Below are 17115 nucleotides of genomic sequence, written 5' to 3' on the forward strand. Positions count from 1 at the left end.
GGATATCCTGAAAACCTGAGCTGGCTCTGGCTTTTGAGGACCGGAATTGCCCACCCTTTACCTAGTACAACACATTGAGTCCAACAGTCCAAGAGTCCATCTAGTCCAGTGGTCTCCAACTCAAACCCTTTGCAGGGCCACATTTTGGGATTTGTAGGTACTTGGAGGGCCTCAGAAAAAAATAGTAATGTTTTATTAAAGAAATGACAATTTTGTATGAGGTGAAACTCTTTATAGTTTATAAATCTTTCCTTTTGGCTAAGTCTTAATAATAATATTGTCATTTATAGCTAAAGAGACAAATGATCAAGAAACTGTTTTATTTTACTTTTGTGATTATGATAAACAGACCCAGGGCCTCAAAATAGTACCTGGCGGGCCACATGTGGCCCCCAGGCCACGAGTTTGAGACCTCTGATCTAGTCCAACATACTGTTTCCAAACAGTGGTTAGTCCAGATTCCAAGTAATAGCAAGATTCCAGGTTAGTTAATCCTGGGGATAAGCAGTGATTTTGCACAGGTCTAACTTAATAATGTTCTACAGACTTTTCCTCCAGGAATATGTCCAAACCTTTAATTAACCCAGATATACAAAATGCCGTTTCTACATTCTCCAACAATAAGTACATTTTCTCCTATTTGTATTAAATGTGCTTCTACAAAACTTCATGGTGTGTCCTCTAGTCTTTGTATTTTTTTGAAACAGTAACTCAATTTGTGTTGGTGTCCCACTCCATTCAGGACTTTATATCCTCTGCAAAGCTGAAGGGCCTAACCCCTTTAGCCTTACTTCTTGATTTTGTGCATGTTGGGGTGTCAATTCCAGTTCAACATGAAATTTAAAAAATTTGGGGGTAGTACTGGACACCTTAACTTTTCAAGGTCACATTGCCTCGGTTACAAGGAAGATGTTCTTTAAAATCTGTTTGGACTGAACGTATGGGGTTTGCTTTCCTCTGATAATTTTTCACAGTTTATGCAGTGTTTTGTATTGCCCTATTACGTGGGCTTCCTAAAAAGTCGCTAAGGGTTTTGCAAGTGGCTCAGAATGCAGCATCAAGAGCAACTGGAGGTATTTCCCATGGTGAAAATGTGTGTCCTTTGCCGGCTATGTTGCACTGGCTTCCAATGGTTTGGAGAATTCAGTTTAAGGCTTTAAGGCTGTTCATTAAATTCTGCTCAAAACAGTGGCTGCTGCAATTGTGCCATATAAGCCTCCTTGTTTGTTACGTTCTGAGTTTAGGCAATTATTGGAAGTGCCTTCTTTATGAATTACAGCTAATCTAATCTATAGCATTATGGAATGCTCTTCCAGATTCGGCTCACCAAGCTCCTAATTTTTTATCTTTTCATAACTGTCTGAAAGCCCCCTTTTTCCCTTTAATAATTTATGATGTGAACATACCATTAATGATTGAAGTTTAGAAAGCTTTGCTTTTAGACTATAATTTGTGTTATACATAGATCCTTGTGGCACGCCATCATCTTTCATTTAGAGAGCAGGCTCTTTGTATTGTGAGAATGATCAAAGCCCATTACATAACATACAGTGACCATATATACAAGAAAGGACAGATATAGTCTATTAGAGGTTACAAATGATTTAACCAGGTTTTAAGGCACATAAATCTGATTACTTCAAAATATTCCGCCCTTTACCTGCAAACATTCAGCCAGGTTAAAAAAAAAAATTCCCATATGCAACTTTTAGGCCCCTTTTCACAAAGCCACGTAGCTGAGTGCCACATAGCAAATGCTCCCACGCCCATTCAATTCCTATGGAGCACTTAACGCACCCACCTTTGCTGCCAACTTTAGTAAAAGAGGGGGTTAGTTTTTATTCAAAAATACAATTAAAAAAAAAAACAAAACAACACATTTCAACTAAGTCATTCTTGAAAACAGCTGATTAAATTTTATCTAATGATTTTACCCGGTTACCTGCTAAAGTTAATCAGATAGGTCATTTGAATAGCCATCCTGCTTTAAACAGCCCATGAACGTATATGTAAGCACAATAGGAGAGGGAAAAAAAAGCCAGAATTATTTTACTTTTAAGTTAAACTTACGCCAAGACATTTTCTTCTTTGCTAAGACGGGCAGTGAGGGCTCCAATTACTTCTTGTGAGGAGAAAGGTAGAGCGAAGCCGCTAAGAGCACCAACTGCATGGTAGATCTGGGTGACCGAAGAATCCTCGCTCACTGCAGCAAGGAGCAGGTCTTTTGTATCATTGGAAATGACGATCTGAGAAGCATATGCAGAAGCTCAGAGTATGAACCAAAATACCAGAGTATAAAGAAACTATACTAGAGCGTGCAGTTCCTCCAGATGCAAAACATGATTCATCAGAGAAGGGCTTAACTTCACTGTCCTCCCTCCTCTCCACAAATACAAGATGCCCATATCTCCTTCACGGAGGAACTTCCATCCCTACCTCCCCCTCTTTAACATTTCCTTCCTTCCAACTACATGTATATGCAATGAACTACACTCTCCCACTCCATATTAACAGGAGTTAGGGGTCCAGCCCCCTCACAAATACTATGTATTCACAAATAACTTTAGGGGCTCCCCAAACCTTAAAGTCCTGCCCCCATCGTGGACCCCTCCGCACCTAGAATGACACAGGGACAGATAACTATGGGAAACCATCCCCGTATCATTCTTTAAGGAGAGAGGGAAAGAATTAGAGTATGAATGGGCCCAGCCACTGCATTGAAGAATGCTGATGTAGAAGAACAGAGGTTGAGATAAGACACTAAAAGATGGTTTCCCGTGGTTTCCTGCTCTTTGTGTGTGAGACTGTCAGCTCAGGCAGCCCCTCCTCCTCCTCCTCCAGAGTAAGGTTTCTGTGTAAGGCTATGTAATGTGAACCTGTCAATTTAGGAAGAGTTGAGAACTTCTCAGCACCCTGTTAATAATTGTAGATTCTCTTGAATATGTTATAATGTTAATTCAGAAATCAAAAGTAATTTTCTAAAATTGTCTAACTTGGAAACGTGGAGGAATTTTGCTTTGTCTAAACTTTTAAGACCACCCATATTACTTTATTGATTGTCAAACTTGATGATGTCACTGAGCCAAAAGTTATATAATAGAATGACCGGAGATATGAGATATGGTTTCCCGTGGTTATCTGCAGGGATAGGGACAGTGACTAATTCTGCAACCATGTCATTCTCTACTTTTACCTTAAAGCCCTGGTGATCTAGCGGCAAAGCAGGGCATGAACAATTTTCCTTTATACCTGCCCTGTGAAAACCGTGTTCAAAAATGGCTGTAACGAGTTCCTGCAGCAGTCTCACGAGTTTCCATGCTCTCACGAGAGAGCCGTGGGAACTTGCCACAGTCATTTTTGATCACGGCTTTTATGGAGTTGGAGCATAGGAAGATCACTCCTGCCCTGCTTCGCCACTAGACCACCAGGGCTTTAAGGTAAGGTGTGAAGGGGTCTGAGAGGCGGGAGGCTTGTGAATAACTGAATTTGCAAATGCCAAACCCACAAATATGGAGGGAGATCTGTAGTTCAATACACTGCTCTCTCCAAACACACTGAACTGGAACAGTTGTCTGCCAGAAAATATTCTAGATAACCTGAAACATAAGAGCTGCCATACTGGGACAGACCAAAGGTCCATCAAGCCCAGCATCCTTGTTTCCAACAGTGGTCAACCCAGGTCACAAGGAGAAAAACAGATTTTATGCCATTTATCCCAGGAATAAGCAGTGATTTCCCCAAGCTGTCTCAATAATGGCCTATGGACTGCTCTTTTAGGAAATTATCCAAACCTCTCTTAAACCCTGCTAAGCTAATTGCTTTCATCACATTCTCCGACTACACATTCCAGAGTTTAAATACCCACTGAGTGAAGAAATATTTTCCCAGGTTTGTTTGAAATCTACTACTTAGTAGCTTCATCACAGGCCCCCTAGTCCTAGTATTTTTGGAAAGAGTAAACAAGCGATTCACATCTGCTCATTCCACTCCGCTCAGTATTTTATACACCTCTTTCATATCTCCCCTGAGCCATTTCTTCTCCAGACTGGAGACACCCTCAAACTTTACCTGTTTCTAAATTTTCAGTTATCTAAAGTTTATATACTTTGACTTAAAATTCACTTTATCCTTTTATTTTTGGTTTATGACTATCTGGTCCTTCAGTACATCATTTTCTCTCAACAGTAGTAACCTTTTATTGAAGTTTTACACAAAAAAAGCTCAATTATACTGGACAGAATAAAAGCAGCAGAGAAAAATTATTTCAGCAGAGAACGACAAGCACATGAAAAGGCAGCTTACCATAGTCATCATAAATTTTTTTTTTTTTAATGAATATGTTTTTCCTACTATGCTTATTCTATTATATAGATACTGAATTCCGTGATACATCTTTCCAAAACAATGTTAACCTTAGATGTAACAGTAGAGGGCTGGGAGATTAACACAATACAATAAAAAGCCTCACTCCTTCAGTTAACCTAGTGTCTCTCAAATATTTTTAGCAAATGTTTTTTCATGGCACACTGTAATTGAAATTATAAAATTGTAAAACCAACAAAAAAATTACATTTGTTATTTAAAGTTCTTTAAGCTATGTATGGGTAATTATGACAACGGTGAAACTGAAGTAGATAGAATAGAATTGCTAATCAATTTTTTGATTAAATCCAAACGTGGCTCGATAGTCGACAAGAAAACACGCATTTCATCGTCCACCATCTGCAGTCGTTCTTTTTTTTTAAAAAAAATTTAATTTTGCAAAGAATAGAAGATCCAAACGGTAACAAAGCCTTGATGGCTGTGTTGCTCAAATTAGGATAACGACTGCATAAAAAATAAAAATTAAATTACTCGCTGTTAGTTTTCAAGGACCAATCACGTCAAAGAATGATGCTTGTCTGGGTGGTTGTATCCTCACGCACACAGACGCTCATAAAATTGACAGATGTACATGTAATTTATTCTAGTGCAGGGGTAGGGAACGCCGGTCCTCGAGAGCCGTATTCCAGTCGGGTTTTCAGGATTTCCCCAATGAATATGCATTGAAAACAGTGCATGCAAATAGATCTCATGCATATTCATTGGGGAAATCCTGAAAACCCGACTGGAATAGGGCTTTTGAGGACCGGAGTTCCCTACCCCTGTTCTAGTATATATTTATGAAAGGAATTTTTAAAAATGAAGTAGAATTCCGGAATCCCTTTGGCGCACACCACTGTGCCGTGCACACAGTTTGAAAGACACTGAGTTAACCAGATAAGCAACTTCCGTATTAATTGTAACTTGTACTTCTACATTGATCTTGTATAAGGTTCTGCACTCAATTTGTACTCACCTCACAATCTGACAGAGCCTGCATGGACTGTGCTACGTAGAAGAGAGAGTCAACGCTGTTTGGGTCTAAATTGGATAGGATAAAGTTGCAGACAGCCTGTGTAGAAAGACATAATATGGGTAAGCGCCAACCACATTACTACATCTAACGGCAGATCTAATGGACAACGATTCTAATCTGCAAACAATTCACTGCCATAATCCTAACATCTGAGATCTAATACACTCAAGATCATGGGAGGTTTCCCTTCAAAGGATCGTAAAAACCAACACCAAAGGTTTATATGCAATACATACAAATCAAGGGTTCACATTGCTCCCTGTCTTGACTGAATGATCAAGTCTTTTGCTGCTTGATCACCATCAAATCTGAAATTCTAAAATTGTGCATCCCCTCTCTTTAGACAATTCTAAAGGACTAGTCTAGGCAGTTAGAAGCAAATTCTATAAATGGTGTCCTGATTTTAACTACCAATCAGGATGCATGTTTAAAAAAAAAAAAAAAAAAATCATCCCAGGCAGGCCACTTACATTGTAGGCACCTCCGTGAGCCTAGGGCAGTGCATAGGGCTGCCTAAGCTCGCCTAAAGCTAGGCATGGTCTCGCCCGGAAGTGGCCTTAGGTGCTTCTCTAAGCCCATGATAGGCGCCTGAAATGTAAGCCAGCAAAATGCTGTCCTACATTTCAAGCAGAGCTTATCGCAGCAAGGGATCTCCCTGTCGCAATAAGTTTAGCAGCTGCAGCAACGCATCCTCCCCCCATCAAAGACTACCGGCAGGAAGGATGCCCAGTTGCTCATGCCAGAATCCCCCCCCCCCCCCGCAAAGATCGCCAGCAGGAGGAATGGCCAATCCCTCCAACCGAAAACCGGGACCTTGGGGAAATTGTGTCTGAGGATCTAAAGGCATCTAAACTGTGTGATAAGGTGGTGGCTCTGTATAGAAAGAGGAATAACCAGCAGAAGAAGGGAGGTGTTGATGTCCCCACATAGGTCCTTGGCGAGGCCACACTTAGGATTGTGTTCCGTTTTGGAGGCTGAATCTGGTGAAGCATATAAAAAGACTTGAAGCAGTCCAGATGAAGGTGACGAACATAATAAGGGGTTTGAACCAAAACAAGTACAAGAAGAAAATGGAAGACCTAAACATGTTCACTCTAGAGGGGAGGAGGGACAGGGTATCGATATAGAATCAAATCTTTTCCAGAGAAGAGAAAGTGGTAAAGCAAGAGGGCATAATTTGAGGTTGCAGGGAGGAAGACTTAGGTGTACTATAATGTTAAGAAAGTCTTTTCCATGGAGAGGGTGTTGGATGGCTGGAATGCCCTCCCGAGGGAGGTGGTGGAGAGGAAAATGGTGATGGAATTCAAAAAAGTGTGTGATAAATACAAAGGATCTCTAATTAGAAAACAAAAGGTATATATTAAAGAACTAAGGCCAGTGTATGGTTTGTGTCCCATATATGGTGATTTGGTGTAGGATGGACTGGGGAGGGCATCAATGGGAACATGAGAATGATGCTGGCCAGACTTTACAGTAGATATCCAGCAAACAACAGGATGGCTGGATTGAGCTTAGATGGCAACTTCAGCAGTTGGAACCTAGGATAATACCAGGTGGACTTTAGTCCATGGTCCAGAAATATCAAAGACAAGTTAATTTAATCATGTATTTTTAATGTGAATAACTAATGGGCAGACTGGATGGACTGTTCAGGTCTTTATCTGCTTGCGTTTACTATGTAAGGGAGACATAAGAACATAAGCAGTGCCTCTGCCGGGTCAGACCAGAGGTCCATCCCGCCCAGCAGTCCGCCCCCGCGGCGGCCCAACAGGTCATGACCTGCCTTAATCACCAGAAGGGGCCCCCTTGCCCCCTAGGTTTCTCATCGAAGTCCTATCTTCCCATCAATGTCCTAACCCTCCGGCCTTGCACCTGCACGACCTGGTGAGCTGTCTGTACTTATGCAACACCCCAGCACCTCCCTCAGTAGAATTATACTGTAAGAAAGAACAGAGGAGGATAAAAACAGCTGTTTACAATCTTATTGGAATGTTTTGATATATAGTAAACTGTATAATTATTTTGAGGTCTTTTTAATAAAATTAATCTCCTTTCTAATTATATTTAATTTCTGAGAAAATATTATTGTTTAAAATTTCTGAAAATCCTACTGCTTACAACTAATCTCAATGCAATTACCAAAGAAATGTAGCAAGTTGCCTGCACTAATAATTGTAAAATGCAAAAAAAAAAAAAGGACAAGAGTATTTCTTTTCTGCAATATCCAACCAGGCAGACGCTGGATACACCAAAGAGTTAATGCAGAGGCATTACTGTTATCAAGTGATAATCCTGGCAGTTATTGCATGGTAACTGCAAAACATAACTACTGGTAAACTTTCGTACAAAGGGCCTCAAGTATGTTTGGATGACAAAAGAAAAACGATATAGGAATAAGATCAGAGGAATCAAGAAAAAGGTCTATTGATATTTTGAATAATTAAGTTGCCAGTGCTGCTTTAAAATAAAGACTGTGGGCTCCTTTTATCAAGGCGCGCTACAGGGGTTAGTGTGTCTGACAGTTCATCACGCGCTAACCCCTGCGGCAAGCCAAAATACTAATGCCTCGTCAATGGAGGCGTTAGCAACTAGTGCGGCAGGCGGTTGAACGCGCGGTATTCCGTGCGTTAAATCCCTACCGCGCCTTGATAAAAGGACCCCTGTATGTATTAACCTTTCAAGTTTATTTAAAATTTGATTATATTGCATTGTCAAAAAATTTCAAAGCGATAAACAATTTTAAATAGAAGGGAGGACAAACAACTATACATGGTGTACAATGGACATGAACATCGACAACAGGTAAACAGCAACTTTAAACAAAAGGGGGAAGGAGGAACTGCGATTGTTATATGACAAAAGCAAAAAAAGAGAAAGATATAGTGGGATTTAGTATTCATGTTTTATTAAAAATTTATTATACCGCTCAATCAGGCTTCTAAGCGGTGTACAATTAAAAGCTTTACAGTATCCAAAAAATACAACTGGTTAAAACTGACAAGTATTGACAACAGGGAGTATTAATAGAACAAAACAAACATACAAAGACTTACAGAGACAAGAGGGAAAAAAGGCAAGAATTACAATATTCAAAGTAAAGAGAACACAAAAGGGACAAACAATAGGAAGGGGGTCTGAGGAGTGATTAGCTGTAAGGGTTTTAGCCCTGATAAGGGCCGTTAAATGTGAAAAGCATCTTGAAATAGGAAAGTTTTTAACTTAGGTAGAGATGCTGCTTGCCGAAGATGATTAGGGATAGAATTCCAGGGGGAAGGAGCGGTCACCGCAAAATTATGAGATCTAAGTGTGTTAATTTGTTCTAGGGAGGGGATTGTTAGGTTTTGGGATACCGAACGGAGGTTTTTTGATGGACAGTAAGGTATTAAGAGGCTATTAATAAAGTCAGGTTGATTACTATGTAAGGGAGACATCAAATCAGGAAAGACACGGTAGAAACACTCACCTCCTTATTCAACACTTCTGACCCGAGTTGGCTGAATCCTACAGTATAGTAGAAAGCAGATTCTAAATCCAGGAGTGGCTGTTCCAAGGACTCCTTTAGCCTATCAACATCTTGCCTGGTCAAATAGTGGCTAGGTGTCAGGGCTTGAATACTTCCCACAAACGTTAGTGCCAAAAGGAAAACTATACCTGAACCTGCAAAAGCAAAACAGGAAAACCCCACTAATTTAGAAAAGAAAAAAATAACCTCCTTATTGTGAATTTTAAGATAAACTTAAGTTTACTTTTACAAATGGATAACTGATGGGATGACTATTTGAAAAATTTCTGCCCCGCCTAAAATCTAGGTGGGTTACAAATCAATATACAGTGGAACCTTGGTTTACGAGCATAATTTGTTCCAGAAGCATGCTCATAAACCAAATTACTCGTATATCAAAGCGAGTTTCCCCATAGGAAGTAAGGTAAACTCGCTCGATACGTTCCCACCCACCCCCACCCCCCCAAGGCCAGCGGCGCTGCTCCCTCCCCCCCTCACCCGAACAGCATTCAGTCTTACCCCCCATCTGGCACCGGCACACAGCCCACAGGACATGCCGATGCAAGAAGTTCCTGCCTCTTGCCTGGGCCTTGAGCATCTGTGCATGCTCAAGGCCTTCTGGCTTTTGCTCTCTCCCAGATTCATATTTAAAACATGACACACATAAAACACTTTCATTTTTCACAAAAGATATTAGGAATTAAGGTTACTCTTTAGATTGGTGGTTCCCAAAGTTGTCCTGTCAGGTTTTCAGGACATCACCAATGAACATGCACAAGATAAATCTAGATGTAGCAGAGGTAATGCACACATGCACGCTCACTAAAGATATCCTAAAAAGCATGACTGGTTAGGAGGTCCCAGGGGAAAAGTTTGGGAGGCCCCCCCTCCACTGTAGATCAGTGAGGACGGTTACCCTGCAAACACAAAGAGCAATCAGCTTATGAGTGAATAAGAAACCTCCACAATAAGAAAAATTGGGTACTATACCTTTCGCTAGTTTTTAAATATTTCTTTTTTTTATTATTATTATATCACTTGTTACACAACATAAAAAAAGAATAAAGAGAAGCAATACCGAAATTCAAGAGAATTACAAAAAGGTCAACATCTATTAATTTTAGTCCACATTATTGGGGTGCTTTTAAATATTTCCAAGGAAGAATGCTACTGTCTTAGGTCCATGTGTTTTTTAATCATGAAAATAATGTTAAGACTTTATATATACCATAATATTTTTTATATTATACCAATGTTTATTATGCACAGCAGTCACACTTCATAATCAAGACAGTGAACAGTTCTGTAAGCTAGGAACTTTACAGGTTCTGAGCTCCAAACATAGAAACATGATGGCAGATAAAGGCCAAATGGCCCATCCAGTCTGCCCATCTGCAGCAACTATTATCTTTTCCTCTGTCTAAGAAATCCCACATGCCTATCCCAGGCTTTCTTGAATTCAGACACAGTCCCTGTCTCCATCACCTCTACTGGGAGACTGTTCCATACATCTACCACACTTTCTGTAAAAAAGTATTTCCTTAGATTACTCCTGAGCCTGTCACCTTAACGTCATCCTCTGCCCTCTCATTCCAGAGTTTCCTATCAAATGAAAGAGAATCGACTCATGCACATTTACATCATGTAGATATTTAAACGTCTCTATCATATCTACCCTGTCCTGCGTTTCCTCCAAAGTATACAGATTGAGATCTTTAAGTCTGTCCCCATATGCCTTATAACAAATAATAATAAAAAAAATTTTTAAAATCCTGCAGCACCTTACAGTTGAGTGGTTTATATCAAGAGAAGCTGTCAAACAACAGCAAAAATATATACATTAGCACATGCCTGAAAAAATGTATTTAAATTATCTTAGTGATGTATCATAAGTAAGTTTTCAAAGATCTTCTAAATGTTTGATATGTAGAAGAAATTATTAACAGTTCACTTATAGTTTTACCCCAAATATCAGCCTGATAAGATTGAGTTTTGTCCAGGAAACTTTTATAAACACATCTTTTCAACGTGGGAAATGAGAACAAAGAAGTTCCATGTGTATGTCATAAATTAGTAGAGCATACAAATTGTTTTAGAGAGGTAAAATAGGTGCAAAACTTAACAACGTCTTATAACATAGACATGCAAATTTAAATATAATCCTGGCTTTGACTGGTAATCAATGTAGTAGCCTTCCTCTGAACCGACCCCATCCTTTTTATATCTCTTTGAAGGTGTGGTCTCCAGAATTGTACACGATATTCTAAATGAGGCCTAGTCTTATACAGGGGCATCAATACATCCTTTTTCCTACCATCCTTCTAGCTTTCGCCGTCACCTTTTCAACCTGTTTAGCCACCTTAAGATCATCATATACAATCACACCCAAATCCCGCTCTTCTGGATTGCGCATAAATTCTTCATCCCCTAAACTGTACCATTCCCACTGGTTTTTGCAGCCCAAATTCATGACCTTGCGTTTAAATTTTAGCTGCCGAATTTCAGACCATTCTTCAAGCTTCACCGTTTCACACCATCCGGGATGTCTACTCTATTGCAGATTTTGGTATCATCCACAGAGAGGCAAATCTTACCCGACAGCTCTTCTGAGCTAAACTTAAGACTCTTCTCTTTAAAGATGCCTATAGTCTTTAATCCCAGCTCTCGCATCTAATATCTCTTGAAGTCCCTTGGAAACCATACGTTTGCCTTGAAACACCAAAACGCTTCTCTTGAAGCGATCCCCATCCTAATGTGTCTCCATTCAGCTCCCTTTTTTTTCCACTTCGATGTATTTTAAAAAAAAACAAAAAACCAAACCAACTTTCCCTCCCTCACACCCCTTTTGTTCCATGTATGTCAGTGTGAACTGGTCCAGTATTTTTAACATTTGACAAGATATTTATTTTAATTTGCCTCCTTTTATTTACTTTTTAAATCTCATTTTATTGTACACCGCTTAGACATGTTTGATAGGCAGTATATCAAAAATAAAGAAATTTGAAACTTATACTGAGTACTATCACCTTTTCCATAGCTTGATAAAAGAGACACATGGTCCTCAAGTATTAAAAAAAAAAAAAGACCTCGGGTTCTGCACACCCAGTGTTGTCTTTTCATGGATTCTGTGGCTGGTTGCAGGGGGTCCCTCAGTAATTTATTTATTTCTTCAATTTTCTATACTGTTCTCCCCAGGGAGTTCACAACGGTTCACATTAATTTATTCAGGTACTGAAGTATTTTCCCTGTCTGTCCCGGTGGGTTCACAATCTATCTAATATACCTGGGGGCAATGGTGGGGGGATTAAGTGACTTGCCCTGGGTCATAAGGAGCAGTGTGGGTTTGAACCCACAACCTCAGGGTGCTGAGGCTGTAGCTTTTAACCACTGCACCACCCTAGAAATAAAAATGTAGTAAAAAAGATCCAAGTCAAGGACAATCAAGCCATTGTGACATCACCGATGAGGTTGGCTTTTATTGGTGGAATGAGGCATTATGACATCACAATACCAGCTGTGGGGGAACTCAGAACGGTTTACATGAATCTATTCAGGTACTCAAGCATTTTTCCATGTCTGTCCTGGTGTGCTCACAATCTAATATTGCTGGGGCAATGGGGAGATTAAGTGACTTTGCCCAGGGTCACAAGGAGCAGCATTGGTTTGAACCCACAACCTCAGGGCGCTGAGGCTGTAGCTTTAACCACTGTGCCACACTAGAAATCAAAATGTAGCAAAAGTGAGCCAAGTATAGGACAATGAAGCCATTGTGACATCACTGATGAGGTTGGCTCTTAGGCATTGGTGGAATGAGGCATTATGATGTCACAATATCAGCTCTGGTTACCAGAGACAGAAACTTTTCACACTATTTATTCAGTTTTCTATACTGTTCTCCCAGGGGAGCTCAGAACGATTTACATGAATTTTTCCCTGTCTGTCCCAGTGGGCTCACAATCTATCTAATGTACCTGGGGCAATGGTGGGATTAAGTGACTTGCCCAGGGGTCCCAAGGAGCAGGGTGGGTTTGAACCCACAACCTCAGGTGCTGAGGCTGTAACTTTAACCACTGGGCCACTCTAGAAATCAAAATGTAGTAAAAGTGAGCCAAGTACAGGACCATCAAGCCATTGTGACATCACTGCTCAGGTTGGCTGTTAGGCATTGGTGGAATGAGGCATTATGACGTCACAATACCAGCTCTGGGGGGAGCTCAGAACAGTTTCCATGAATTTATTCAGGTCCTCAAGCATTTTCCCCTGTCTGTCCTGGTGAGCTCACAATGGGGGGATTAAGTGACTTGTCCAGGGTCACGAGGAGCAGCATGGGCTTTGAACCCACAAGCTCAGGGTGCTTTAACCACGGCGCTACTCTCTCCCCTGAAGCATGGCCTGGTATTTCAGTAACGCCTCTCCACCTGCAGCCTTGCACTCCCTGCCCCAGGCTCCGAAGGAGAAAGAGGAAAGAGCAGCGGAGCAGACACTTTTGGACCCCGCAGCCTCTTCCCTCCTTACCATAGCCGCTTGGCGCCGCCATCACCAGGACTGTCAGCTCACCGCAGCATCACCAAGGCGCCCCCACCAATCACTTCCGGTGCGTGCCCTCGGCGGCTCCTACCATGGCAGCCCGCGGGGGAGGGGGGGGAGAGAATGCGAAACGGCAATCGGCTCTCCGCGTGGCAAAAAGCCGTGCTAAAACTCTTTCCCGCGAGCGCCAACAATCACGCGGCGAGCAGGCGCGGACTCGGTCGCTCTCGACCGGCTCGTGCGGTTTGGTCGCACCCCCCTCTGCGGTTGGCGCACGTGGGCTCGCCCTCCACGTTGACGACAGGGTCACGTACGCACGTGGCAGAGGCGCCTTTAATGTTGCACTAGCGGTGTACCTTGCAGGGCCCGGAGGACGTCGGGGGAAAGGCGGGTTCTTGGCTAAGACGTGTCCTCCTTGCATTGGTGCACTGGGCTTGTCAATTACGTCACGTGAGATAAACGGATCCTGCCGCTATTGTGTGCGGTTGATTTTAAATTAACCCTGTGTGGGACAAAACCAAGTTTGAAACAAAGGCCTAAAAAAAAAAACAACGCGATATCTTTTTATTTGCAAGTAAAGCATACTGTCCTGGAGGACTTCCAGGCCAATCGGGGTTTCAGACTAGCCCTAATGAATATGCATGCGAGAGATTTGCATATGATGGAAGTGACAGACATGCAACTCTGTGCCATGCATATTCATTAGGGCTATCCTAAAAACCCGATTGGCCTGAGAGCCAAACTCATTAAGAGCATAACAAAAGAGCTGTTATACTGGGACAGACCGCAGGCCCATCAAGCCCAGTATCCTGTCCCCCCCAAAAAAAAAAAAAGTGATCGACCTATGTTACAAATATGTGGCAAGATTCCAAACAGTAAAACAGATTTTATGCTTCTTATCCTAGGAATAAGCAATGAATTTCCCCCAAGCCATCTTAATAATGGCTCTTTTAGGAAGTTAAGTGACTGGTTATGCAAGCGGTAACAGGTTGTACACAAAGACACAGGCTGATCATGCAATAACAGGTTATACATGCGGTCGCAGGCTTTTCATGCAATAGTAGGTTATACATGCGGTTTATACATGCGGTATCAGGCTGTACATGCTGGCTATACATTACATTACATTACGGATTTCTATTCCGCCTATACCTTGCAGTTCAAGGCGGATTACAAAAGATTTGACTGGACATTTTCCAGTGAAGATACATTTTTTTTATAACAGAGGAGAGATAGCTGGATAGATTCCAAGGGGAACTTCCGAGTTGGAGGTAAATTGAAAATGCAGAACTAGTGATTTAAATAAATAGATTACAGTTAGAGTAGGTAAGATTACTATACATTTCAGGGATCTGTTTACTTGGTAGGTGTTTTGGGTTTTTTTTTTTTTTTTGGGGGGGGGGAATTATCTGGAGGAATGGTGATGATATGGTGATGAGGGTTAAGATTTTTGGATGAAATTTTTGAAGAGTAGGGTTTTGATTTCTTTTCGGAAGGTTTTGTAGTCGTCCGTTGTCGTCAGCAGGTTGGAGATGGTACGATTGAGTTTTGCTGCTTGTGTTGCCAGAAGGTTGTCAAACATTTTCTTGCGCTGTGTGCCTTTGAGTGGGGGGAAGGCAAAAGGGTTCGGAGTTCTTCTGTGTCTTGAGGTGAAGATCTGGTTTAGGCGGCTGTTTAGGTAGGAGGGGAGGAGCCGTTTAATGCCTTGAATAATAGACAGTAGAATTTGAATTGGATTCGCGCTTGTATACGTACTGTACAGGCAATAAACGTTTTTTTGTTTGTGTGGTAATAGGCTATATGAGTTGGCTATGCGTGCAGTCTATACATGCAAATTCTAATTGTAGATTAAACAGTTAAGGAGTACTTATTGTTTGTTCTGGGTTTGGACGTTTCGCGCAGATGCTTCGCAAAGGTGCATGCTAAGGTGCACGCGCCTTTGCCGTGCGCCGTAGCGCCAAACGGCGGCGCGCCGTTCTCTCAGTGCAGGTCACTTGGTTTCACCGAAGGGGGGGGGGCGGAGCTGGCTCATACGCCCGGATTGGAGGGGAGCAGTTTCACTGGAGACTCCGTGGAGGAGCCGGTCCCGTGCTGAATTTGCTGCCGATTGCAGCTGTAGGTGCCTGCCGAGGTTCTGAGGAAGAACCGGCCCGAAAGCTGCAAAACTCTGCCGGTTGCAGGTTCAGCACTGGGCGCGCTGTTCTCTCAGTCCAGGTCACTTGGTTTCACCGAAGGGGGGGCGGAGCTGGCTCACACGCCCGGATTGGAGGGGAGCAGTTTCACTGGAGACTCCATGGAGGAGCCGGTCCCGTGCTGATTTTGCTGCCGATTGCAGCTGTAGGTGCCTGCCGAGGTTCTGAGGAAGAACCGGCCCGAAAGCTGCAAAACTCTGCCGGTTGCAGTGACTTTCCAAGGACACAAAGACAGTCATACATTACAATTTAAATTCAGGAGTTCCTGGTTCCCAGTCCTATGCTATAACCACTAATTAAACCACTACCCAGCATGATTTAGCTGTGGATAGAGGAGAATTCCCCACCCAGGGGAGTGTCAGATCAGCAGCATCTGCACAAATATGGGATCCTTGTTTACCCAGAAGCCTTGTAGAAGGGTGAGGTTATGGGAAAACAGAGGTTTGCTTTGCTATTCCATTGCCTGAAAGATGCTGAATTGTTGATAAAAACCCTGGGTTGAAATGAGTTCTTAGTTATGCTCAATGAACATGACAGCTGACATTGCATCCACGCATACACAGATGCTCTCCTGACTCGGCCCTGATCTCAAGAGCTCTTCAAAACCTGGACAAAGTGCCGGGTTTTAAAAAGCTGTCCGGATGTCCAGAGGACATATCTGGGTAAATTTGGACATCAACCCTATAAAAGAGGCTCTTTGTTCACTTTCCTACCACAGCCAATCATCAATCACGCTGTGGTATTTTGAAAAAATATGAAGTCTTTTTATCACATGACCTGTTAACCCAATATAAGTAAGACCATAACATTGGGAATTCTGTGCAGTAGAATTCAAAATAATCCTGAAGTCTGAAATTTGGACAAACTGGGGGAGTCTAGAAACAAACCTTAAAAATGCTCTCTGTGACGTTAACAGGATTTGAGAGTTGAGAAGTGCTTTTCCCATGCCTTCCGGACCTGAAAATCAGAGGCCAGATTTACTTAGAGGATTTTCCAGTCTTGATTTTGTGAAAAAAGTCTGTTACTAGATCTGGTCCAGTGTGTTTGAAAACATGGAACACATTTGATGTTCTGTTTGTATATGGAAAAATAGAGAAAAAAAAATTTTCCCCTCTGTTATGCATCAATAACGTTCACAGCCCTGTGTTTAAGTCACTGGTCAGCAATGCGATTTAAAAACTGGACTGAAGCGTAAGTGCAGCAAGGTCCAGAGAACCCCCCCTTCCCCCCGATGTTTACTTCAAAATGTCTCTTCCTTTCTTTGGCATTTTTTGTATGTTCTTGTAATACTTCCTTGATAATTCTTTTGTAATCCGCCTTGAACAAGGTAATGGCGGAATAGAAATTGAAAGGGGACAGGTTTAGAACAAATGCTAGGAAGTTCTTTTTCACTCAGAGGGTGGTGGACACCTGGAATGCACTTCCGGAGGTTGTGATAGGACAGAGTACACTAAGGGGTTTCAAAGAAGGATTGGATAAATTCCTGAAGGATACGG

The 17115-nt window shown here is 41.9% G+C and overlaps 1 protein-coding gene across 2 annotated transcripts in view; it reads right to left on the minus strand.

The window, feature by feature from the left end:
* The window catches only part of RPN2 (ribophorin II), a 73783-nt gene extending 60050 nt beyond the window's left edge, over positions 1-13733 (minus strand). Inside the window, exons 1-4 of one of the 2 annotated variants that reach the window (XM_033963691.1) lie at positions 13416-13733; positions 8862-9055; positions 5339-5434; positions 2071-2246 (exon numbers count right to left, since the gene is read on the minus strand). In XM_033963691.1, the coding sequence (XP_033819582.1) occupies positions 2071-2246; positions 5339-5434; positions 8862-9055; positions 13416-13437 (488 nt within the window). In that variant the 5' untranslated portion in view covers positions 13438-13733. The remainder of the gene's footprint in view (positions 1-2070; positions 2247-5338; positions 5435-8861; positions 9056-13415) is intronic. The other variant, XM_033963692.1, reaches the window with a different exon arrangement.
* Between the last annotated feature and the right edge of the window lie 3382 nt (positions 13734-17115).

This window comes from Geotrypetes seraphini, chromosome 11 (assembly GCF_902459505.1).
Source record: "Geotrypetes seraphini chromosome 11, aGeoSer1.1, whole genome shotgun sequence".
Classification (NCBI taxonomy): domain Eukaryota; kingdom Metazoa; phylum Chordata; class Amphibia; order Gymnophiona; family Dermophiidae; genus Geotrypetes; species Geotrypetes seraphini.